Genomic DNA, 27,096 nt, shown 5'->3' on the forward strand with positions numbered 1-27,096 from the left:
ATCATCTCTTATTTAGAAAAGAGTAGGATCATCAGATTCACTATCCTGTACAGGTTCGATCTCCGGTGGGTCCACAGTGGTTCGTTCATTGGTGATTCGTTGCATAAAGCACCGCAGTTGTCATTCTTACGATATTTTTTTCTGATGGCTATAACAACAACATTCTTTACTTTGGCTTTTTACGCATTGTGAGGATAGGAAACCACCTTACCAGTTTTTGTGAGAAATTTGTTTCTAATTCTGGTTTTAATCAAATTATTTTTGCTATAGTTAGTTTTTTTTGCATTAGAAATAAGGTAAACAATGTTGATGTGTCTTTTAATTGAAAAACACATTTTAAAAATAAGTTACGGCAAATATGTAACAATTATGTATCTAATACGATCATTTATATTATTTTGCTTTCGTAAGTAATAGTTACTGATTTTAAAAAAGTGTTTTTAATTAAAAGACATGTCAAGATCGCTTACCTTCTTTCAAGTTCTTTCTAATGCTAAAAAAACGAACTATAAATATCCACTCGGTGTCTGCATTCGATTGTGGAAGAGTTAAGACGGTCAGGGTAAACTGGGGTAAAATGTTGTACCTTTAGTCAATTCAGAAATTTTGTGCAAAACACGTCTATCTCTTTCTCTTCAGAGAACTCTTGAGTTATATGGTCAAAAAGTAACCGTTGCCACTTATCATCTAATTTCTGATAAATATTTTATTCAGCTGGTTTCGCTCTTAGACATATGATTCAGACATAAATAGGAGTGACGACGTTAGATCATGTTGTCTTTTTTTTTAATAATTACACAGTTTGGTCGACATAGTGACCAGCGACTGCTTTTTTGTGAAAAGATTCACCACCTACGCACCACAAGACGCACCACCAAGGACGATAAGGAAAGGAAATTTACAGAAATAAAGATAGAGAAAAGCAAGAATAGAGAAGAGAAGTTAACTTGCAGCAAAACAATAACGCTATTACAGAATGTTTTGAGTTTAGTCATGCTGTCTTGCCGACAGAGCTTTTTCTGGCTGTAAAACTGGCAGAGCAGTAATCAGTTTGTGTCGGTTTAATAATTCTGGGTATTAAATTAAAATATTCTCGGCATTTTAACCTGAAACTAGTTATAAGGTCAGGTCTTGTATATCATTTGGATTGTTAAGGCCTTCTATAACTGCGGGTCCTGAATACATGCTTTCCAGTCGTCAAAATTTGATGGAATCGTTTGGTTCAATCTGTTTATAGCTAGATATTTTTCTAAGAACTTTTTGCATTCTGGATGATTCACTTGTATCCAAGGGATGTTGCACTAAATTAGGAAAATGCATAAGTTGTAAACAAGGGTGTCGTTTTGGTTTCCACCACTCAGCGTAATACCTTGGTAAGCCGCAGCACTCATTTTCAGTGGTTACCTTACTTATAATTTACACATAGAGATAAAAAAACAGTAAAGAAAAGATTACAATTATGTGGCTACCGCCATTACAACTGTGCACAAATCATAATACGTTACACTGTGGTGTGGACGATGTACAAATTAGCTGTTAATGTTTAAAAAACAAGAAAATATTAAAAGTCTCAATTTTGGTCAGTGCGAAAAGAAAAAAAGAAAGGTAATTATAGTATTTAATAACATGGTATTGGGGCTGCCGCCATGTGTTTTGTTTTGAGCGTTGATAAACAGCATTCGAAATTTAGATTAGTCATTTTATTCACGAGAAAAACGTGAAAATAAAACAAACAAAAATGGTTTTACAGATTATTAAAAAAATTCAATTTTGAATCCATTTTATTTTCCATTGTATTTTTCTAAATTGTGGTGTGTTATCTTTAATGCATTTGTACATTTTCGATCTTAAACTTGTTGAGTGTCGCATACTTTCAAAATACTGTTTAAATATAGATAAGCCTGAATTGGTCAAATTTATTAGTTCGTCCGATGGAGCAAGTAATTTAATGGCGTAATGAACCTTCATTCACTTAGGTACGCTTTATTTATAATGAGTAGTTGATTATTGTCATTCAACTGATTTTCTTTGATCAATTTTGTTCTACAGCAGGGTGATTGAACTTTGACTGGCTTGTTGTTTTTCTTGTATATTCGAATGCTTGTTTTTTGAACTTGAAGTGCTGCCTTGTGCTTCCTCGTTGTTTTCTTTGTCCTGTGTTGTGTTCAGTTGGCTCCTTTGGAATACTACTCTCTATAAAATATGTTACCGATTTCTCTTGAGCTAATTTTTAAAGACAAGGAGAGAGCGGTCTCTGGCCCCTGGCTAAAATAAAAATTAAAAAAAAAAGAGTTTTGTCGGCTGTTATTAAAGTGGATTGTCTTCTTCAGAGAGCGCGCCCCTCCAGAGCCTTGAGGGTCCCTTCTGCAGCCTCCTTGTCCTTGAAGCCCAGTCCTGGGTCCTTGTCCGCTGGCAGCTTCTTCTCGTCTTTGTGCTCCATTTCCACATCTGATATCAATATTGTCAATTCCGTACAGAGTCGAATGCTTCATGATTGTAGAAGATACAGCTAATTTTATGGGTTCCAGCATGTTTAGTAAACACCATCATCACATTTGCACTATCGGTCTAATCCCGTAGTATAAATTTTTTAACCGACTTCTTTACCCAAAAGGAGGAAGTTCTGTATTCGGTTGTGGCTATTTTTACATGTATGTTCACCGATTACTCCGAGACCCGTGGTCCGATTTGAGTAATACTTTTTTGGGGTTCCGTACCTCAAAAGGCAAAAACGGAACCCTTATAAGTAGGATCACTCGTGTGTCTGACTGTCCGTCTGTCACAGCTAGACGTGCGCGCCGACCTAAAATTTTAGGTCAGCGCGGCGCGGCGGCGCCGGCGTGTAGCTATTTTTTTTCATTTAGGTATTACCTACTAAAAACTGCAAAAATTAACTATTTATAGTTTTTCACTAGCATTATACTCACGCACACGCTGTTTTTGTACATACATACTCACAGCCTATTTTCTCCGAAACTACTGAAACAAGTTGAAATTTGGTACACATATGTAAGTCTGTGACTCGAAGTCGGACATATACAGTAAATAAATTAATTTTAAAGATAGGGGGCACTTTGTTTGCTGCGAATCGCACTGAAAATAATTTGGCCACCATATTTTTCGTTCATTCTGGCTTTGATGGTTTTCACAGTTGGTGGTTCTCCCGTAATCTGTTCTAACAATCAATGAACCCGTAGATTTCGTTCATTGCTTCAGAAACCCCTTCATCAATGGGGCGCCCAGCTTTTCTTTTTATAGGCAAATTGGCAAGCATGAATTTCTTGTATAAATCCACGTGATACATTGCACTTAGTTCGTGTAGATCCCCCCAACATTGCAGAATACGTCTTACTACGTGGTCATCCCAGTTATCCTTTCTTATATGCCCACGAAGCAGTACGGAATTGTGAAAGGTACACGGAGAAAAAAATCTAGTGTTCTTTACCAGAATATTGTAAATTTAACTTGATTTTATTGTATTATATGTGACAACTAGACTTTTTTTACACATTAACAGAAAATTCTAGTTCTTTACAACATCATTTCTAGTTCCTATTACCCACATACCTAGTATCGTAGAAAATAAATTTTGTGTAGTATACAAAACCTATCTGTAGCCATCATTATAGGACAGGGTAGAGTTTATCAGATATTTCATTAGTGTTCACCAGATTTTTTATTAGTTTTAAGTATAATTTTAGCTGACTGAAATAATCAACAATTTCTGTTTACTATATGCAGTATTGGAGAATACCAGATTTATGTTTGTGTTAAATATAATTGTTGTGGCATGAAATAAACAGTATGTTCTGTTTACTATATATATTGTAGAGTTTGACGGGTTTTATATTTGTGTTCAGTAAATCGTTATTGCGGACTGAAATTGTAATATACTGTCGAGTGAAACAGAGTCAGGTTAAATATCTTAGGTGAGTCTTCGCTTTAACATGCTTTTGTTGCGACGAAGACTTACCTAAGGTGTTTAACATTATTCTGTTTAACTCGGCAGTAAGTACCTACATTGGCTTAGTCCGCAATAATGATGTTTGTGGTATAGGTGTGGTGGCCTGAAACATAAACAGAAAAATCTCAATCCTAAATAATTACTATGAGTAAAGTAAAAACAAACTTTTTTTTTAAATTCGTTTTAATTTTAGTAGTACATAACATAAATTATCAGCCGCAATTTTAGTGAGCGTATGGCAAATATAAAACAGAGATAATTTTGGTAGCAAACACAACACACAAACAGAACACTCCAATATAACCTTATCACTATTAGCAACATATGTATAAATTTTCAATTAAACCGCTATCCGCTTCGTCCGCCTTTGTTCACTACACACAGACACTTTTATTTGCTAAAACCGGTGATCTAAACAGGAATGCAACCTGATTCATTTATTATTGGCGACACTTGAAATGAACTCTGTCCGGACTTCGGTGAAAATGACAGAATGTTCTGGGCGCTGCGGCGGCGGCGCAGGGGTGCGGGGGGCCGCAGTCAGCTCATATCGTGGACTGAACAGTTTTCCGTTACAGGCAAATAATATTTTGTTAAGTGTGCAATAATATTGTAATGCCAACAATTTTTATTGTTGCTGGAACCACTCTTTATTGTTATCATTAAAAAAGAGTATGTTAGACAACAGAGAACGTATCTAGTTATGTGTAAAAATATTCATAGTAATCAAGAAATTTCGAGTAAGTAATAGGTATTAAAAATCCGCTAACAGGTACGAGAAAATCTAGTACCTATAAATGAATTACATAAGGTGGACCTTACACAAAGATTTTGTGATACACACTTTTATTATTGGTGTGTTAAACTAGATGATGGTGAACCGAATTAATAAATATTGTAAACATCGCAATTATTGTAAAGTGTTGTATGCTAAATGCATATTTTACTCTGTTACTATTAGATTGTTACCAAAACGATATCAGAGTTTTAGTGTACTAGAATATTTTAACTAGAATATTCTAATATTGTCCAAAATACGAGTCTATTAAACATGGCTGAAATCTGTTTTCCTACACTAGAATCATAACTACTATACAATCTGGTAATATTGTAAAATATATTTCTCCGTGTAGTCGTACAAACTTTGTAAATGAATCGACGCACAGTGTGATATTTTACTGATCTGGGCGGCCAATATTATTATTGATGTTATATTGGTAGTTACAGTAATATTAAGCTAATATTTCATTTTTTATCTATACGGGAAGAAAATTATGGTGAAATTACAAAAAATAAGGATTTTTCAATATTAGCTCAAAGTAGGTATAATAATATATGTACAAAGTATATCCAAAAGTAACAAAAATCAGTCAGAAATCGTGTCACTTTGATCAGACGAAGACGGCTCTGTCGATATTTCATCAGACACCATTTCATCTGTATGAGGCTCCATGGGAAGCAGCATCTCGAGAGTTTCTGTTGCGAATGGCTTTGTCTTTTTACGCGGTGTTGGTCTCATACCTGTTATTAGAGGATCCGAAGTCACGAGTAATCTGTTAAGTACATCCCTATTGCATGAAACCCTCGAAAACTTTCGGGAAAAATAACAAATTCATAAAATCATACATTTTGACCATATAACGTTTGGATGCCAAATTTTCCATTTTCCGGAGTGTTTCCGTGGAAAATCAAAGCTAAATCGTAAACTAGAATAAATGAGGTATGTGCTACATGTCCTATTTCTGCCGGGACACCTCGGGAACTACAATTAAATGTTTCCGATAAGTCAAAATACAAGCATAACGAGAACGTTAAAAGGTACTTTTGAATGACTACCATATCGTCATAACATAATCAATCCTATTAAAAACATATACAAACGAAACATTCTTACCTGCCATCATAACATTTAAGGTAACTTATTATATATTCTACCGCAAAAACATACATATTCACTATTAAAAGTCACCCCGATTTGATATGTGTCGTTTGAGAAAATAAGTGCACTTCAAATACTTAATATTGCAACCAGCTATACGAGAATAGTTTAGCGATAAGGTCGAATACATTGACGGATTATAGTGCGTCAATAAGTAGACTTTCTGAACCTACCTCGTTATTCTACCAACAATCAGTTTTTAAAAATTGACTTTTGGCCGCCCAGATCAGTGATATACCATTCTGTGCGACGATTAGAATATGGTTTTTTTCTCTCCGCCTCTTCGCCACACACTTCTGTGCAAAAAAAAGACTTTTCATATCACAAAAATCATCAATTTAATGTCTAGTAAAGTTGCGCAGTTACTAGAGGGAAAAGCGTGGAACCAGAAACCGGATTCGTGTTGTCAAAGTGTTGTGAAGAGGCAGGAAGACGGGCTTTTTCTGTTCTAAATAGAATGTGTTGAATTGAGGAGCTAGTTTTGTACCTGGCGGAAGAGCGGTTCGTCCCACAATCGTCGTGTGGATTTTTCGGTCGGCATGTCTTTGTCTGGGTAGGCCGAACGCCATGGATTTTCTTTTATCTCTATTTTATTCTTCTCATTTCAAAAAATAAGAAGAAAAATAAAATGTTTTTTTTTTTTATAATGAAGTATAAGGACATGATGCAGGTTAAACATATTCATTTTGTAGTCTATTTTATTGTTGACAAATATAATTTTGTTTGGTTAATCTGTTAATCTAACTTGAACAGTTTACAAAATATGACACTTTCAATGATAGGTACACTGATTATTTTACATTATCCTGAATAACTCGAAAACAAAAGACGATCGAGGACTGATATTAAGCATAGAGTGTTCTTAGGACCTGCCAGTACACCACCTGGAAGAATGACCAAATCCGTCGTTGGCGGCACTTCTTGTTCGCTTAGCCTGCTAGACCCTTTGTGATTTGTTTTGGACATCCGGGCTAGTAAAAAGTTCGCATTTTGAGTTCCTATTGAGCTCATATTGAGTTCCAAGCCAATTTGGTTGATTTGGGTCTGGCCGGACCGCCATAGCGACATCGCCCCTGGCTGAATTTGAGATATTGTTATGCACGATTATTCGTTTTATTATTACATATACTTTTGGTGAATATTATGCCTTAAATGATTACCGTTTGCGAAAAAATAAAAAAAAATAGTTTTTATTTTTTTTCTTTAAAACCACGTATCCGATTGACTTGTTCTTTGGATATTTTATTGATATATTAGGGATACATCAAATAAAAAAAATATTTCCTGAGTTTTTTTTTAAGTAGCTACATAGTTTTTTGAGTTTAAGTTTAAAATTTTTTTTTTACTACATATGAGTTAGCGACACCTACCATATTTTCATATAATATCCGCATTTTTATACTCTATTATATATATTTTTATCAAAAATATTGGTTTGAATCAACAAATTGTAAAAAAATTTTTCCATAAACAGAGTGGACAAAATTAACCTTAGTATTGTGTAACACCGGAAGTGGCCCTTTTTTCCTCAATTGAAAATGGTTATTATTAAAAAAAAAACATAATTAAGAATGTTTTTTTTTTTTTATTTTCTTGCACTGGTGGGGAATCAAAACAGTCATATATAGCAAAAAAACTTAGTTCAGTTTTATGGTACGTTCAAATCTAATCTGCTCATTTAACTATTATAGGTATGTAATTTTACATTCTCTTAATTCTTTCTCAAGTAGGGTGCTCAGTATTAGTTTGAGCAAAAAAACAATACTGAAGGGGCCTCTATATAGTTACTAACTAGTTTTGTTACTTTTTAATAGTGACGTAAAACTTTTGACAAACCAGTTCTAAACTCTATTAAAACTTAATGTATATTTATCGAGCTTAAGTATAGTTTTAGCCAAGCTATTTTTTAATTTATGCGTGTTTGGAGTCAGCATGCTCTAATATTTTTTTCTCTATAGTTCGAGTACTTAAGTATTATGATTTCATTAGCTCTGCTCTTTGAGTTTTAAGCCCTATTTCAGTGTAAATAAATAATACTCGAAAATAGAAACATAACCATTACTTTATTTCAATTACATTTAAATTACACATATCATATCATCATAAATTATTTATTAAGCCCTAATCGTCATCGCTGTCCATCTTCTTCTTCTTCTTTTTAGGGGCTATATAAGGCTCCAAAGCCTATGTATCACTGCGACCATTCCTGATCTATTGTGATCGCCACCTACTAAACTCTCGATCCAAACCTGCAACTTCAAACAGCTGCAGGATCATCGCTGTCCACTCCTATGGCAATATTTAAACACTCGTTATTAAATAAAGAGCTAAGTTTGAGATTAGGGCGCGGGATTTCAGACAAATATCTGCCGTATGACAGATAATATACGATAGCTGCAATGTGTGAACAGCAGCCAACAGTCCGCAACCCATTTGCACATTCACAGCAATAGTTTTCAATGCCATCTAAACCACTTTTGTCGGGACTATACATCACAAAACATCTGTATTGCTTCCTTGAAATATGACGCGATTGTATAGATACTGTCGTGTCATCTATACCCATCTAAGTATAATACACTTGCCTGAATCCAATAAATATGTGTGTAAACACTCACCGGGGCAGGCTCCCGTTACCGCGTGGAGGCGCACCATGTACCGACTCTGTACACCCAGCGCCGTCCTACGCCTCCTGCACGTACCTTCATTTTTTTCTCTAATGGCGCCATCGTGCTACTTTCCCGCCATCGGAACTGTCAACTGTCAGTGTGGCTGGCAATGTTGCCACATGACAAAGTAGTCCTGGTTGATACCACTTACCAACTTACATCGCGTTTGGCGCGACAGATACTTTTAAAATATTCGTTTGGTCTTTTACATATGCCATATTTAAGTTGCCACTTTCATCCAAAACTTCGGCCAAATATGAAATGGCTTGACCGTATTGATATGTTCCTGTAAACAAAATTTTCATCTCGTACTCAGTTAATTGCGGAAAATTTATAAAACGTCGGTAGCAGTGATGCTTTAAAATGGAAGTTTTTTCCGGAACAAACCTCTCTCTTCTACTATGGTGGCTACACAATTTTGATCGCTTTTTTTGATGCTCATTCTCTCAAAAATCATATTAGTCATATTTTTGTCAGTAATTAAGGTCCAAAACGGTTAACAAAATATGCAGCTATGCGGTACAAGCTCTGTATTTTGTCTAACATTTTGTTATCGAACGTCTCGTCCAGTTGCTTATATTTTTGCTTCAATGCCCCGTGAACTGCTTCCACAACCCAACGAACTTTTGTGACATACCGGGATTCATTGGCTTCTGTACAGGTCAGCTGTTTCCGATTTCCTTTGAGAGCGGGCATCATTACGCGGTAACCTTCCGATTCTAAAAAACCTACAACGTTCCGAAAGCCTTTGTCTAGTACGAATATATCGCCGGGCTTAATGAGATTTTTCAAACTGGGTATGACTTTTCGCATAATGCTTGCATCGTTCTCTGTGCCATGGAAAGGCCCTAGCATATCTATAACGAAACCATCCGTTGTACAAATTGTGAAGGGCTTGCATAAATGAGTTTTCTTCTGGCCGGAGTATGATTTTCGTTGATACTCATTGTTGCTACTTTTTTGGTGATACACATACGTACCATCACAGATGAGTATCAAAACATTCTCCACATAAAAAAGCTTTTTAGCTAGCTCCGATGTGTGATTGTCAATAAGCCACTGGCGACTAAATGCATTGACACCAAGTTGAAATGGAAGAACATCTCATTCAAAGCAGTGAATAACATTCGACACATATTCCGACACAACTTGGTATCTTGAAAGGTCTTGGTATCTTGAAGTAAGGAGCCGATTAATCCGTTACTATTGCCAGTACGTAGTTTGATCAAAAAAATCACAATAGCTTGCATAGTGTCACGATGATGTTTTAAAGAGTTTAGTTCACTTTGAATAATATAAAAAAATTCCCATATAAACCCAGTCAAAACAGTGAAATGCTCTTCAGAGATAGATTTATTGATTATTTTCTCAATTAAAGGCAGCTGTGTTTCAGTGAATAAACAACCAAACAGCTATGTTATCTCTTTCACGTTTACAGTGGCTGTGGTTGAGTAGACTACGATCAGTTTTAAATCATCTTCATAGAATTCACCATTAATCAAATGTGATGAACAGTTTTCCGTTGGAATATAAATATTCCTTTTAGTGTAAGCCTGGAGTCTTGCCTTTTTTGGTACTGTTTGTAAGTTCGATGTAGAAAGACAAATAAAGCAATAAAGCAGTACCTGTGAGTAGACACCGTCCGTTGAACTGGTAACTCTATCTTTTCAACTGGGTTTTTACAAGTAACATTAAACTCGACAACTTCATCTTCACTGTTTGTACTCGTATCACCACTACTTAACTGTTGATTGTTTGGTATTAGTTTAATGCGATAGGCTTTCGAGCGGCACGATGAACAACAGTGTCACCAATATGAAAAGTCTGTTGTAAGGAATCCGAAAAGAATTGTATATCAATAGGAGATATTAAAGTTTTTTTTTTGCCTTTAATTTTACAAAATTGTTTCTTACAATTACTGCAATTCCGATCATGTATGTTGCAACTTGATGCGTTGGAGGCCGACATACTTAAAAGCAATCTAGTGTAATAACACTTATGTTTTGTAAATCTCTTACTTGTAATTATGTATCTTATCAAGTTATCAATTCTCTATGAACTATATCTAATGTCAGTATTATAACGATGCACTACAGAAGTTGCACTTAAAAATTGACAGTTTTGTAGAATAATTGGCTCGCTCAAGAACTACAATACAAATCACTTAAAGTTATTGTATACGCCTCTTCATTATTTATATCGCATTGTGGGCACTTTCTTAAAAGTGCGATGTCTTCTTCCTCCACAAGTAAGTCTTCTTCCGGTAGTGCGTCACGAAACAAATCGACCTGCATATTTTTCAGAAGGTCAACTTGTCCAAATATTTTGAATTTGATCATATCCAACTGAAAAAATTACATTTATTAAGTCTAATATTCTCAAAAGATATATGTTATTTCAAAAATACAAATGATATACTTACTTTATTTGTAAGGGACTGCTGACTCTTATTTTCCAAGTATTTCAGTGTCCATTTTGATAATCTTTCCAAAATTACATAATACGTTATTTTGTACAACGTCGGAACACGTTTCAGAAACAATTTCTTTATAATTTTATCTTTATTAATGAAAACATCTGTATCGACCGCCGAAAACATTTTTCCCATTCCCGCCATTTTTTCTTTTTAAAAACCGTGGATGTAAACCATAGAGACGCAATCCAATGTTTAAAAAGTAAAATGCCGTCTGCCATGTTGAAGGAGCGTTCCAATTTTCAAAAAGTAATTAACCAAGCGCCGGGTTAGGGGTGCATTCCAATACCTATTCAAAAATTAAGACGTCGATCTATGTATCCGAATACATAGTAAGGGTTATAATATATAAATAACTTATTTTGACATTGTTGATCCAAACCAATTTGAATTTCGACATGTCAGGGTGTGTCAACTGTCACTACGAAAAATATTTTGAGATTTATTGTTTTCGATACGTTTTGAATCATTCTTTTACGTTAAATAATACAAATTTATATACCAAAACAAATTAACTGTGAATAAAAAGCCAGAAGCAGTGATATTAACAAAATTACCAGAAACAATGAACAACGTTTCCCCAGGCACCATTGAAAATAGCCAAGATGATACACTGCTGCCCTGCCCTATATGCTCCAAGCTATTCAAAAGACGTGACCTAAACATACATATAGGTAAGTCACACGCACAGACCTACATGAGCAACCAAGAGAATGAAAACCCTATTAGCAATGTTCGCAGTACTAGTAATTCATCAAACCAAAACAACAACAATCCAATAGATAACCTATTCAAAGAAGGTTTTGGTGCAAAAATGGTAAACAATGAAGGCGGCCAAGACTCTACATGGAGACTCCGCTGGAAGAAAAGCATAAAACTGACGGGAAAACAATACAACCTTCCACAAGGTAACGTCGGTCGTCATTTCATTGACCTCCTAGCTAACGAAATCAATAATCTAGTTAATGAATTACCGACGAATGGATTCTCTGAACGAGTATTCTTCTACTGCAGCACAATCCTCCAAAGGGATAGTTTAATAACTAAAGGTTCAGACATCAGACGCCTAATAAACAGAAGACTAGAAATGTGGCGAAAAAATCAATTTGACGAATTAATACAGGAAGCAGAGAGATGTAACAAAAAGAATAGCCGCTATAAAAAACAACAAGATTGCGATCATATGTCACGCGTGTTTAACAGACTGATGCTACAAGGAAAAATAAGACAAGCGAACGTAATGGTGGTGGAATATTAAAGCCTGACGACAAAATTGGAGACAAAAATATATTTCAGATCCTGGAAGAAAAACATCCAAACCAAGCAACACCGATTATATCAGATTTCGACCAAACAACACAACTTCCAAACCTTGTCGATGTTGACGTAACATCCAGCCATATTGAAAAAGTAGCAAGAAGCATCTCGGGAGGTGCAGGCCCAAGCGGGACCGATGCTGATCAGTGGAAAACGATGCTTTTAAGGTTTGGGCCACACAGCTTCAAATTAAGAGAATCAATAGCAGCTTTAACAAGAAAACTAGCAAACGAAATAGTAGAATGGGATGCAATAAGGGCACTGCTAGCCAGAAGAGGCATCGCCCTTGACAAATCACCGCCGCGTGAAAAGTCCGCCCAATTGGTATAGGGGAGGTACTTCAACGTGTCATAGCAAAAGCTATGGCTCTGACGACTGGCACTGACGTACAAGAAGCATGCGGAGCAAACCAACTATGTAATGGAATAAAAGCCGGTATAGAAGGTGCAGCACACGCAATGTCAGAAAGCTTCCACGAAGAAAACACCGAAGGTATACTACTCGTTGATGCTACCAATGCATTTAATGCCCTCAATCGTCCATTAGCACTATGGAATGCCAGACTTCTATGGCCCAGATGCTCGAGATTCCTCTTTAATACCTATAGAGGACACGCAGTCATATCATTTAGAAATACCAATAAATACATATTAAGTAAAGAAGGAACGACCCAAGGAGATCCACTGGCAATGCAAATGTACGCGATTGGAATATTACCACTAATAAAAACATGCAAAAACAAGAATAAATACATTCAGAACTGGTATGCGGATGACTCTGCATGCTTAGGCAAATTTGATGAAATACTAAAATGGTTTAAGCTGCTAATGAAAGAAGGACCCAGATATGGCTACTACCCTGAGCCTACAAAGAGCTATCTAATCTTAGAGGATATAACCAACGGAGACGCCATGTCTAAAATCGTCGGTACAAAATAGTCTGCCGTTTTTTGCGGGGGAGGGGCACATCAAATGTATAGGTACGTCATGTCAGATAAACGTCAGTCCATACATATGGTTGACAAGTTGTTGACCATTGGCCGCCTATTTTCGACAGAGGGGAACGCCTGTTAATGGCGGCTCCATTGTTAATTACTCCGAGTATCTAATAGTCAAAGAAGGCCTTACAGATATTGCCAAACAAAAATTCGATAAATTAGGAATCAAAATTGTAAAAGCACATCGATTTTTAGGAAGTTTTATTGGAGACATAAGCGATAAAACCGACTATATACGACAAAAAACAAAAAATTGGATTGATTGCATCCTTAGAATAACAAAAGCTTGTGAAAAATATCCTCAAGCTGTACATACCGCATTAACTAAATCACTACAATGCGAGTGGCAATACCTACAAAGAGTGACTACTGGAACAGACGAAGACTACAATAACCTAAAGAACGCAATCAAGACTCATTTAACACCCTCCATACTAGGCAGAGAAATAACATCTATAGAACATGAACTCTTTGCTCTTCCAGGCTCGGAGGCCTTGCAATTAATGATCCCACAAAGCAAGCTAAAACCTCACATGCAATATCATTAAATGCCAACAAAATACTAATAGATGCAATTCGAACCGGCGATGAAATTAACATAGAAGACCATCAAAAACATGTATATGAAACTTTAAAAGAAGAAAGAAAAAAACGAGAAAATAATGAACAACACGAATTAGAATCAATCATGGATAAGCTAACAATAAAAACAAAGAATTGCATCCAAAGGGTAATTAACAAAAAATCATCACAGTGGCTAACAGTACTACCGACCAAAGCTGATGATACCGACCTAACAGCAACGCAGTTTCGTGACGGCCTTACGATCAGATACGGGCATGAACCTTCTAGCCTGCCACTAACCTGCGATGGCTGTGGTGAAAATAACTTCAACCTAAACCATGCACTTAATTGCAAGAAGGGAGGGCTCATAAAAAGAGGCCACGACCAACACAGAGACGATATCAAAAGTTGGGCTGAACCAGCATGGGGTTCGGCTACTACTGAGCCAATAATGCGTGCCGCAACCTTAGATCAACCAGGGCTAATAAGCGACTTACTACTGGAAAGTGTATGGGAGCCAGCGAGGAAGGCGTTCTTTGACGTTCGCATTGTAAATGCCGACGCCGCCTCGTATGGTCTACTCACATGGCCCACGATTGCCCAAATACACGCTCGCGAAAAACATCGCAAATACGACCTGGCTGCAGAAGATCTCAGAGCGTCATTCACTCCTCTTGTGGTCTCCTGTAATGGCGCTGTTGGAACGGAATATGAATCCTTCATAAAAAGAACATCCCTTAAGCTCCATGAAAAATGGTCGAAACCATACTCACAAATAATCAACTGGATCAAAGTCAAAATACAAATATCAATCATCAGAGCTATCTCTCTAAGAATTAGAAGAACGAGAAGAAGGATAGAAAGATTTGGATCTGAAGACGGCTGTGGAATACCCATCCTTGAAGATTAGATTTCTCTTCTTGCTACCACACAACTGTATTGAAATAAGCTTAAAATTGTATTATTTAACGTAATAAATGTGTTATCATCCAAACCAATATATTTGATAAAAGTATATATAATAGAGTATAAAAATGCGGATATTATATGAAAATATGGTAGGTGTCGCTAACTCATATGTAGTAAAAAAAATTTTTAAACTTAAATTATAAAAATATGTACTTAAAAAAAGTCAGGAAGTAATTTTTTTTTATTTGATGTATCCCTAATATATCTATAAAATATCCAAAGAACAAGTCAATCGGATACGTGGTTTTAAAGAAAAAAACTAAAAACTAAAATCAGATATCAGAAATTATTTATTTGCATTGATACAGTATGGGGATGTTACAATATATGGTGTTACCGATCTTGTACCTAGCTTACATACATAACTAAATTTCTTTTTTTTTTTTTTTTTTTTTTCGCAAACGGTAATCATTTAAGGCATAATATTCACCAAAAGTATATGTAATAATAAAACGAATAATCGTGCATAACAATATCTCAAATTCAGCCAGGGGCGATTTTGCTATGGCGGTCCGGCCAGACCCTTTGTAACTAAAGAGCGCAGATCATCGAGGACAGAGCTCGCTTCACCGCCGAGATACCAGATGTTAAATTTACAATTTAGAGCCGAAATAATTGGATGTATTGCAAGGCTAAAGATGGCTGGCCCGAGCGGGTCACCATGTTGACAGCCGACCGAGGAGGAGATTTGGTGATGTCTGTACATTAGGTTAGAGGGACTTCTGTAGCACTGCCAGAGGTAAGGGTAGAGGCCAGGAATATTCTTTTGTATTTCTGTTAGTTGAGCGCTGCGGTTTACTGAATTAAACGCATTCTTGTCCAACTTTACAAGCACCGGTTCCTGTCTGTCTAAAAAAGTTCGGCAGCCAAGAATAGCGGCTTTGCAGCCTCCTTTTGAGTCGAAACCTAGCCGAGTTGGTTGAAACAAGGGCTCTATGTCTTGGGAGATGTACTTGCAGCCGACTTTAGTAGTTGTTAGTCTTCTTAACGTGGACCCTGTGGCGATTGGGCGAATGTCACCGTCTTTTTTCCGTAGTGCACACAGGTCCATAGAGCCTGGGAAGAACCTCGTCGTTAACTTTACCTGAAAACATAAGATTTACCAGACAAGTAACGCTTTTGAGCAGTTCATCATTTCTGCTGCCAGGAGCACCTAATGTATATTTATGTAATAGAACATTCTTTTCAACAGGCCACCGTTTAAGAGTGCCAAATATTGGCTTAACTATACACGAATTATTTCCCCCGATTGGAAATGTTTGGTGTTCGTTTGGTGTACTATAATTCATGAGAAAAAGGTGAAACGAAAACAAAAAAAAAATGGTTAAACACATTTTTTTAAATTGAAAATTTTGAATCCATTTTATTTTCCATTGTATTTTCCTTGTACGATTTAATAGACGAAAATAGAATTTTTTAGTGCTTGTGACACGTATAGTCATCATCAGATATATCGGAGCGGCTAAGGTACTCACAAATATCTGAAACCGCCTATATTGTCAAGGCGTTAGGGCACGTGTTCAGATCTTCAGATATTTGTGAACATCTTGGCCGCTCCGATACATACATCTGACGGCGCGCTGTACTAAATTGTGGTGTGTTATCTTTGACGCATTTGTAAATTTTCGATCTTAACCCTTTACCAGGCTGACAGTTCAAAAATGACAATCGAATGTCAGTCTTACTGATCGAAAATAGAACACATGTTTGAAGTGCCGTATGTGGGAAATATATATACCTTAGGGATCATCCATTAATTACGTCACACGAATTTCTAGGTTTTTTGACCCCTTCCCCCCTCCTTGTCACACTTGGTCACATTTTGCAAATCCCTCCCCACCTGGTGTGACGTCAAATTTTAGGCAATTTTGTTTTCAACGAAATCGGTAATAGTAGGTAACTCGGCATTATTTTTTTTAATGAAACAATATTTTTGGTAAAAGATATATTAGTAATTTTATAACACAAAACCAATTAGGAACGAAAATTACTTCCAAAAACTCATTATTTAACTGTACAGCGAATAAAAAAATATAAATTAATTTTCGGTTACTGATGAAGTTAAAGTGACGTCACAATGTTTGTGACTCACCCCTCCCCCATGTCACAACATGTCATATTTTCTTGACCCCTCCCTCCCCCTAAACGTGTGACGTAATTAATGGATGACCCCTTAGCCTGGTAAAGGGTTAAACTTGTTGAGTGCCGCATACTTTCAAAATATTCTTGAAATATAGATAAGTATGAATTTGTCAAATTTATTAGTTCGTCCGATGGAGCAAGTAATTTAATGGCGTAATGTTCTTAGGTACGCTTTATTTATAATGCGTAGTTGATTCTTGTCATTTAACTCATTTTCTTTGATCAGTTTTATTCTGCATCAGGGTCATTGAACTTTGACTGGCTTGTTTCTCTTGTATATTCGAATGCTTGTTTTTTTTTAACTTGAAGTAGGCAGCGCTTCCTCGTTGTTTTCTTTGTCCTGTGTTTAATTGGCTCCTCTAGAATACTATTTTCTATAAAATATGTTACCGACATTCTCACGAGCTGACTTTGCAAGACAAGGAGAGAACGGTATATGGCGCTGGATAAATTAAAAACTAAAAAAAATTGAGTTATGTCCGCTCATCCGCTGTTATTCAAATGGATTGTCTTCTTCAGAGAGTATCTACAGCTAATTTCACGGGTTGGAGACGTGCCTACTCAGCAGAGGAGACTTTTGTGGTATAGCCGCAGTCTATCGGGGCCTTATCCAAACAGACTTTTGAACTGTAGAAACGTTCCAGCATGTTAAGTGAACACCATCATCACATTTGCACCATCGGTCTAATCCCGTATTATTTAATTTCTATTTTAACCGACTTCTTTACCCAAAAGGGGGATGATTGATATTCGGTTGTGGCTGTATGTTCACCGATTACTCCGAAACCCATGGTCCGATTTGAGTATTTTTTTTTTCTTATGGGTCTGTATGTGGATATTATGTATTGTAGCAATGCTCAAATAAGAAAAAAAGTCAAGTTGCTACTCCATAAAACATTTAATTGGTTATGATGATTAAATATGAATATGCCAAATAATACAAAAAAAAGACAGTGGAGTCTTAGTAATAGGGTCCAGTTTTTACCCTTTGGGTACGGAACCCTAAAAATTAACATTCGACAAAAATGGTATTTTTATTATATTAACCCTTTAAAAGGCTTGACGATGACGGAAATAATTATGATTTACTGTCATTAGGTACAAATGGAAATACGTCCACATGAAATGACCATTCTGAAGTTGGATCAAAAGTAATAGTGTCCAAAGTGAATCTTGTCAAAATATAATTGTGCTAAAAAACATTTTAACTAAATTTGTAACCGTCGTAGATTCATTAAGCCCAAATGGAATATTGTCCATTATAAATTATGAGCAAAATTAAATACACACAAAGTAAATATAGTCTAATATGAATTAAGACCAAAGTTTAAATTATTGTCCTAATATAATTCTGCTAGAAGGGAAAATAGTCCAAAATTAATTAGGGCTAAATCAAAAATTGTCCTATTGACGGGCCTGTTTGTTTCATTGAATCAGAGGCGTGAAATCGGTAATTAAAACTTCGTCTATTGCTATCCTTTTTCGACCGTAACTACTTTGCAAAAAAGTGACCGGGCGATCCGAAGTTCGAGTTACGGATTTCAAAGTAGAGGCGCTGTATATCAGGATTATAGGTGCTAATAACAGGACTAAGGGCTGATACAAACGGACTGCATGCTACCCAAAATTTGTATGGGAACTGCACGACGACTGCATCTGCATCCCGATTGCACCGTTTCTAGTAGGGATAAAAAATTCAATTCAGTTGATGTCCGCCTGTATCGGCTCCGGAACTTCGAAACCGTAAATTGCGAGCATCTGTCTCTGTCACTCTTTCATCATCATCATCATCATCACTCTGTCACTCCAATTACGCCTTAATTTAAGCGATAGAGACAACCACGAATTTAAGATTTATGTTCGTGGTAGGCGCCCAGTTATGTTTGGTGCGAAAGGTATAGGTAAAGATAGGCACGGGGTATTTCTTTAAAAAATAAACAACAAAGAAAAAGTTATTATTAGGTTTTAAAGCCTGGCTACTGAAATATTACACAAATGTTTGGCGGGAAATTCAAAAAATCTTGGGCTGGTCACACTTTATGTAGTAGGAATTATAGTTTTGATACTAGAAAATATTTTTGATTTTCTGAGCACACGTAAGGTACCTAAGGATATAAGTTAAATATACGTTGAAGTGCGCTAAAAGTCAGGTCACATAATTTCTACCACTATGTAAAGTACGATAAACACATATGTTAACACTTTCTCACCATATACCATTGTAACAAGGCGAAAAATGAAATGTAGTTTAAATAAGGCCTAGCTCGATAATACCGTAATATTAATCCATCACCAAAAAAATACATAAGTACTATGCCAAATATGCTAAATGCTAAGTATCAAAATATTTATAGTAGGCATGTGTCGTTCACGAGTGAGTGATTTAAATGAACTGTATAATTTACTGAACTCACTCACTCTTCAACTCGGTGCAGATACAACTGGCTCATTTCGCTCAGTAATTCATCTATCTCGTCAGTGTTCCTTGCTCGCTCTTTCCCACTCATGATTCAATTAACATTAAGGAATCGACTTCATTGTTACGTAAACGGTTTAAATATCCTGCATATTCCTGATCAAATATTATTTCACTGAGGCGTCTGTTTTTTTTTGAAAGAATGAAATAACCTGTTTTTTAGAATACAGTCAAAGTGCTTTGCCTCTTTTCTCATTACTTCTACGAACCGAAATATGTTCGGGTGACGAGAATTTTTACCATTAAGGCTGCGGTGCCATCCCTCTACTATATTAGTAGTGCGGTGTTTAGTTTCAGAACAACTTGTAATGGAAACTTCTGGACCCAATGCCTTTCCATATATATCTTAAATTGGTGCATTGCATGTTGGTACAAACATGACTTTCATTCACAATAGAAAGCCAAGCATCTCTTATGTAGTTTTCAGGCAAGAGCACCATATAACCATGTCTGTAATCTTTTTTCCATCTGCTACCGATATAAGCCCAATATTTTATGTTTTTTTCTCAACTGCCTTTTTGAAATGGAACCAACAACCGTAGACATTCGCACTTGGATACACAAATCGAACAGCGTTCATGATTGCGATTTCGTAATCGCATCTGATATTCCTGATATTCACTTGCATTTCGTTTTTCAGCAATTCGAAAAATCGCACTTAAGTAAATTCGCATTTATTGGGAAGTAATGCGTAAATTGTAGGGATTGTGTTGACGGTTCTGTTGTTAGAGCCTAAATCCAGATGTAGGCTGAGTACCCAAGAAAACGGAGGCGGCACAGCTTTATATGTTCCATCAGCAAAGTAAAAGCTATCTGTTTGGTCTTTGATAAGTTTCAAGTAACGCCGAGTTAAGTTCATATAAAATATTAAAATTTTCTCATCGGTCCCGTCATTGCACACCAAAAAATTTTCTGGCAGACTCATCGGAGTGTATACTTCCGACACCTTTGAGAACTTTAATTTCGGAGTTTTTAATACTCGCTTCCTTAGTTTAATAAGTCCACTCTGTGTCAAGTCATATCTTTAAAAACTCCGTGCTACGTTCAGGTTGTTGTTGCTTAAATTATCAACATGTTGATCAAAGCATTCTTGGACGGACGACAAACTATTCTTTACTTCTTCTTTGCATTTGGACATAGCTTCATTTTTATCATAATCTTGTTCACATGTGCTGTGTATACTGCGACGCAGGGGGCCGATTTTTGAATTTCGACCGCTCGATTTCGTGTATTTCGTTCAATAATATCTCCATTACTATGCATTTAAATTATATTAATAGAATTGAAAACGAGTGGTCAATACCACTGGATTCCAAATTTCTATCGCTAGTATTTAAAAAATTAGCATATCGTCGGGTTCCACCGATTCTCGAGTGACGAAATCGAGCGATAGAAATTCAAAAATCGCCCCCCAGCACTTTATTTACGCTATTCACAGTTATCGTTGCAGTGCAATCACTACTGTGCACGCATCTCCATAGTTTTTACCGTTTGTGTTAGTCTTGGTATTATTTTGATTGTAACGGTACCTATTTTTAAGTAGCGTATCCCGCCCTTTTTGTTTTTAACAAGCTTTTATTAGGTCGACCTGTATGTAACTAACATGTAATGGAATCTAAGGTAACTAATTTAACCATCTTCCAAAGATCGTAGCGTCATGAAAATTGGCAGCTGTATGTAGTTCTGATGACAATACAATAATATGGTACTGTCGAACTGATCTGATAATGGAGACAGGACGTGGCCATAGGAACTCCGTGATGAAACAACGCAACCTAATTGTGTTAGGGGTTTTTAGAATTGTCTCGATGAGTATTAGTTGTCTGTCGTAAGAAAAGTACAGTCAGCGATAAAAGCTTGTACCAAAAATGAAATTTTTGCCAAAAACTTATTTTACAATAATGATTTGTCCCAAATCGTCTGCTTCCATTATGAAATATTTTTACGTTCAAATAATAATTAGGGGTGAGTCGTCGTACTAAATGTATGGGAGGGTTTGAAGTTAATGTTTGGGATATTTCTGCTATTATTTAAAAAAAGTTATTAATGTAATTTTACTCATTGGGTAACGCACTTTCGATATCAATTTGAAGTTTTCTGATATCTGTTATATTTACGGAATTATCGCCTGGCTACACTTAACTATTACAGCCTGTATATTCCCTTTGCCCTTCGAGCAACACCGGCTTCCGACACATCGGAAGGGAGGGGCCTAAGCGATATCTCACCGTACAAATCTTTCTGCCATTTTTCGCGGGGGGAAAGGTGCACACAGTCGCACTTCTCACACACTTACATACAAAATCCAATCTGTAATGACGACACAAATACATAGAAAATGACACACGCCAAAGACAAATCTTGCAAACCTCGATCTCTTTTTGTGTACGGACGAGTGACAAGTGTCACAACACGCACACTAACACATTTTCGTTGAAGTATGTTATTGTATTCTGAGAGATGAGAAGTCGGATTTGTCGCTCGACCGATCCGCAATTTGTACTGAGCGAGCAAAATCGATAAATCCAACAATTACATGAGACTAAAATATAATAATTGTGTTTGAATGTAATTAAACGTATGATACGTAAAAAAAATATTACATGTGAAATGTAACACTTTCTTTTTGTAAATTTGATGTTCCCGACCTCTTTTTATAACAAAAAACCGAGCAAACAGGCATTTTTGTGCAGCAGTGTTCACGCGCGCGTCTGGACTCGGTCTAGTGAAAAATCCAAGTGCAACTAGTTTTATTACCCGCGCTAGATTAGATTGACGCGCTAATCTTGTACCTCGGCAGAGGGGAAATAGTGCGAATGCCGCCTCCCTTCCGTGTTGCTCGAAGCCTTTGCCTGATAAAGGCTTATCTACCTACCGGTACCAGTATTAACAATTTATCTAATATTTTTAATTAAATTACTAAGCTAAAAAAATTAAGTCACACGCTGTAGAGCGGCGGCCGGCGAAGGGTTTCGAGTAGAATGGAGCAAAGGGGCTATTCATAAATTACGTCATTTCAAATTAGGGGGGGGGGGGGTCTGGACATCGGATGATGGTAGCATGACGTAGGAGGAAACGGGGTCATTCGAAGCATGATTTTTGGATGATGTTGGGGGGGGGGGGGGTCGAAAATCGACAAAAATCGATATCGGACAGCCCCAAGTCGGAACGAAGAATAAAATAAAACTAGGAAAAGGGTGTCCCTGCTTAGGTGTGCTGCTTAGGGTGCGGGGAAACAGTCCGATGCGAGGAAACAGTGCTGGAGTTCGCCGATGAAATAGCTGGCGGCGAGGTCCCGGTGGGAAAACTTCTTTCAACTATATTCAGACAATAGGCGCCGTCCTCTCCTTGTAACTATACTAAGCAACCTTCGATAACATTGACACTTGTAAAGATTTTTACAATTTATCTTTTGTTTCTTTGAAGTTCTCTATACATCCTTTCTCTCAGAAAACTGATATCATGACATAGGTATATAGATTACTGCTTAAAGTTTGAAATTAGATAATTCTCCATATCTTTCTAACACGTGGTCCGTCTATGAATCTTGGAATCCCATCTTAGTTAAATACCTACTCATAGGTGCAACATTAACACGTAGATTAATATATATGCAAATTAGAATTACTGAGTCTTATCGAAATAGAAAAACAAGATACAATTTCCTCTTTTTTCTCTGCTCTGAATCTTGACAAGCACTCTTCGTGTCACTCAGGTAATCTCTTTTTCTTCACCAAAAAGCTTTCCTACCGGAAAGAAGGTTTGGGCCAAGTTTAGGCACGTAAAATAAATGTATAAAAAATATTATCTTGTAGTATTATCTTATTGCATAACATGCCACGCCCAAGACGTTGCCAAATATTCATTGGAAGCGCAAATGTATTTTCAAATGTCATGAAAAACATACGTGTAGGCGAGGCTCTGTTACTATAATAAAATTAATTAACAATAATATATACCTACCTAAAATAATAAAATGTTTCTCATTACAGCCTCTAACGCAATTCCACCCTATAGAAGTGCGGGCGGACACGTTGCAGTATTTAGATTTGGACCTTCAAACCTCAAAGCCCTCTTCAAATAAGGTATTATTTAATTTATTTATTAACGAATAAGTTTTCTTCCTCTTAGTGTTTGTAAAAAATCGAAGCGCTTACCTGGTATAAATTGTACAAGTTGTCTTTAGTCGCGCCTCGGCAAGCGGGAAATGTGGACGTGCTAACGAGCTCCCTTACACCGAAAGATTAAGAGACAAGCTTATATTTAACAACTAGTATGACAAAGATGAATGGAATGCGAAAATTAATCAATTTAATAAATTTCTTCGTAGGTATAGAAATAAATATATAATATCATTGATACAAATGATATCATGTTTTCAGCCACAACAACAGGTGCCAAGAAATAAAATTGACATAGCGCACGGCAAATCCCTTTCCGAGGTGGACGCGGACGCGGACAGCTGTTACAAGACCGTGGATTTCCTAAAGACGGAGGCGTTCAACATCACTATGCAGGACGCCGAGGCCTCGCGAAGCAACCACACCCAGCACCTCAGCCCGGTGGGTCAACACGGACACTGACCCGCGGTCCTCCCTCCGCCCGCCCCTCAGTCGCGTCGACGACTTCAAACCCAAATGGAATTCGTTCACGGTATACCCCCGTCTCCTGTGGACTCAATTTGCTATCAAGCGATAGATTTCTTCAAGACGGTATATAACCATACAGGACACGGAAAACTCTAGGCAGTACCACGTCGAGCTCCCCAGCCCGCTGGGCCAGCACGGCCCTTGACCGGCGCTCGCGGCGGAACCGCGCACGCGCTGCTGCCATTTCAACTGCTTCGAACATTGTGATAAAGCATTTCAAACTCGCCGACATTCTTAAATTTTGATTATGTGAATTTCAAATCCCGATATTTTTTATCCATGCTTGTATGAGGCAATGATGCTAAAATTGAGTCAAAAAATCTCTTTTGCGTTGCCGAATGTTACTCTTCTTATTCAAATCTATCTTATGTATATATATATATATATATTATTATCCAAAGTATTCTTAATGCAAGCAAAGGAATTTTCATATATATAAACTACTATACAGGTCAAGAGATAAGGCAGCGTAGAAAACTCGTAGAAGAGGGCGATGACATTCTTCAGATTCAAAATAACATCATTACAGATATGCGCAATAAGTAACCTGCTGTGGGCAATTAGAAATCGAGAAATTGTTCAATAAAGCTACACATTTTTATTTACTTGTTTATTTTAGTGTAAAGATTTACAGATGTACAGGGAATAGGAGAATTAATACATACATTAATTTATAAGAGAACAATACACGCCCAAAGTTATATTAAGTAGGTATCTGTACTTACACAAATCTAAATCATATCAATTCGTCATAAATTAATAGGGTAAATTGTCAAGAAGTAGAAGTGGCCAATTAGCAATATTTTAAGTGACTGTCAGGCGTGATATGTTCATGCCTCTCGATGTCTATACATATATATATAGATATATAAATATAGATGGATTTTTGAATTCATAAAAAATCACTTGCTAATACGAGAGACTAGTTAAATCAAGATGAACAACCTCCTTACCAACCGTGTTCCTCGCGTGCCTTTTTACTATTTTTCTTTTTATGTTTTAGGGGCTGTCCATAAATGATGTCATCGTTTTTTGACTATTTTTGACCTTTTTAGTAAGTGCATCCTTTATTTTATACCAACCAGATGGCGCAACACGCACACTTTCTTAATGAACTGTTTTCATTTACCGCGGTGTACTACTAATAGTCATTGGGTCATTGCGTATAAGTACTATTTTGTCAAGAGTAGGTACAAAATGATATGAAGTGGGGTGTGTCTTTGTAGATGAATATGTAAGCAGTATTCGATTGTAAAATATGTAATTAACATAAGTACTTGCCAAGGATGTTACAATAGTAGATTGTACAACAAGGGCATAAAGTGACCCATATTTACCCGAGGCAATTTTTTGGTCTGAGCGAAGCGAAGACCAAAATAGTAGACGAGGGTAAAAATGGACATTTATGCCCTTGTTGTACACTCGCCTTTTCACTTCGATTGCGAGGAAAATAAATTATATTTTTCACGGCAATTTACACCACGAAATTGTCGTAAAGCGAAAGAACATAATACATAACCAATTCCCGCCAACTAACTTTTTTTTTTTTTTTTTTTTCAACATGTGATCAGAGTTTCAGACGCTTGGTTTTCTGCCAAGTCAAACATTTCGGAGCATTTTTGAACGATAATCGACTCCTATTTTATGTGATTTACTAAATGTAATGACAGAAAATACGGATTTCTAATAAATTGTAGCAAAAATAAAATAATATAACAAGTTTTGTCATCTACATAATTTTATTGCTCAGTAAAATTGTGCAATATGTTTTAACTGTTTGGCTGTTGAGACCGATTACTTAGTCTTAGAAGAAAATTTTACTTTTATGCTCTAGAGCATAAAATGCGATTTTATGTCGTCTACGCACGACATAAAGGTGCACTTTTTGAGCATGAGAAGTGAAAAGACAATTTATAATCTGCACCTGCAAATAATGACCAACACACACCGTACTTAAATATTAGCACAGACGACTTAATCTGTCTATGATGTTATTAATGTTAGGTGATGATATGTTGCTAGTTAAGCGTAGATAATTCATGTTACAGCCGTTTTCGAACAATGAGATACGACAAATACTAGATATCGTATCGTATCTCATAGTTCGAATACGGCTGTTAGTCGTACGTAGGGTCGACGTCAACAATATTCAGTGTGAAACCTTTATATTATTTCATGTTGTCCGTACACAATAGGGTACCTACTTAATACTAAGTACCTAGTTAATCTGCAACTCGTTATGAAAATATGAAGTTAGTATGAGAACGCGTTTTGTGACGTCACAGACCTTTCTCTTGGATTATTTTATCAATGTATCTCGGAAACAATGTACCTATATGTAGCAACTCTATTGTGTATAGCCTTTGGCGTCGACTGTACAAACTTCTATGCTTTAATATAAATAAAAATACGCACAATATAAACGGCACTAATTATATCATAATGACCATTTGAGGAGAGAGACTAGTTTTAAATCAAATGTAAATATGTGAGAAATAGTTCTATATTTATAAATGTTATACCTATATATATATACATTGAACTCTTGTTATATATATTGGGCTAAAGTCCATTAAATTTATAATCAAAGTATTAATTTTAGATGTACCGTGTAATTGTCTTCCACGCAGTTAATATTTTATTATTTATCCTTCAGAGAAATCAGTAATATACTTAATGAAAAATAATTTGCAGCCTATATTTTGTACTGAAATCTTTTGCTCAGCTTAAAACGATTGCGTCCACTTTGTGCACGACTTGGTTCACTGACCTGACTTAAATGCTTTGCAAATTTTTATTACAATAATATGAAAAAAAATCATACAATAATTTGTAATGGACTAAACATTTGGTATGTATATGATCTATCATTGATTTGATATACCTATTTAGTTAAATTTATTATGCAACGTGTTTGTTTTTAAACGCCGTTAATTT

At 36.3% G+C, this 27,096-nt stretch overlaps 1 protein-coding gene across 1 annotated transcript in view; it reads left to right on the top strand.

The window, feature by feature from the left end:
• The window catches only part of LOC134804536 (uncharacterized), a 53,575-nt gene extending 29,123 nt beyond the window's left edge, over window positions 1-24,452 (top strand). The window contains exons 10-11 of the mRNA XM_063777635.1: window positions 23,503-23,595; window positions 23,893-24,452. Of these exons, the coding sequence (XP_063633705.1) occupies window positions 23,503-23,595; window positions 23,893-24,093 (294 nt within the window). The 3' untranslated portion in view covers window positions 24,094-24,452. The remainder of the gene's footprint in view (window positions 1-23,502; window positions 23,596-23,892) is intronic.
• Window positions 24,453-27,096: the final 2,644 nt, after the last annotated feature.

The sequence above is a fragment of the Cydia splendana genome, chromosome Z (assembly GCF_910591565.1).
Source record: "Cydia splendana chromosome Z, ilCydSple1.2, whole genome shotgun sequence".
Lineage (NCBI taxonomy): Eukaryota > Metazoa > Arthropoda > Insecta > Lepidoptera > Tortricidae > Cydia > Cydia splendana.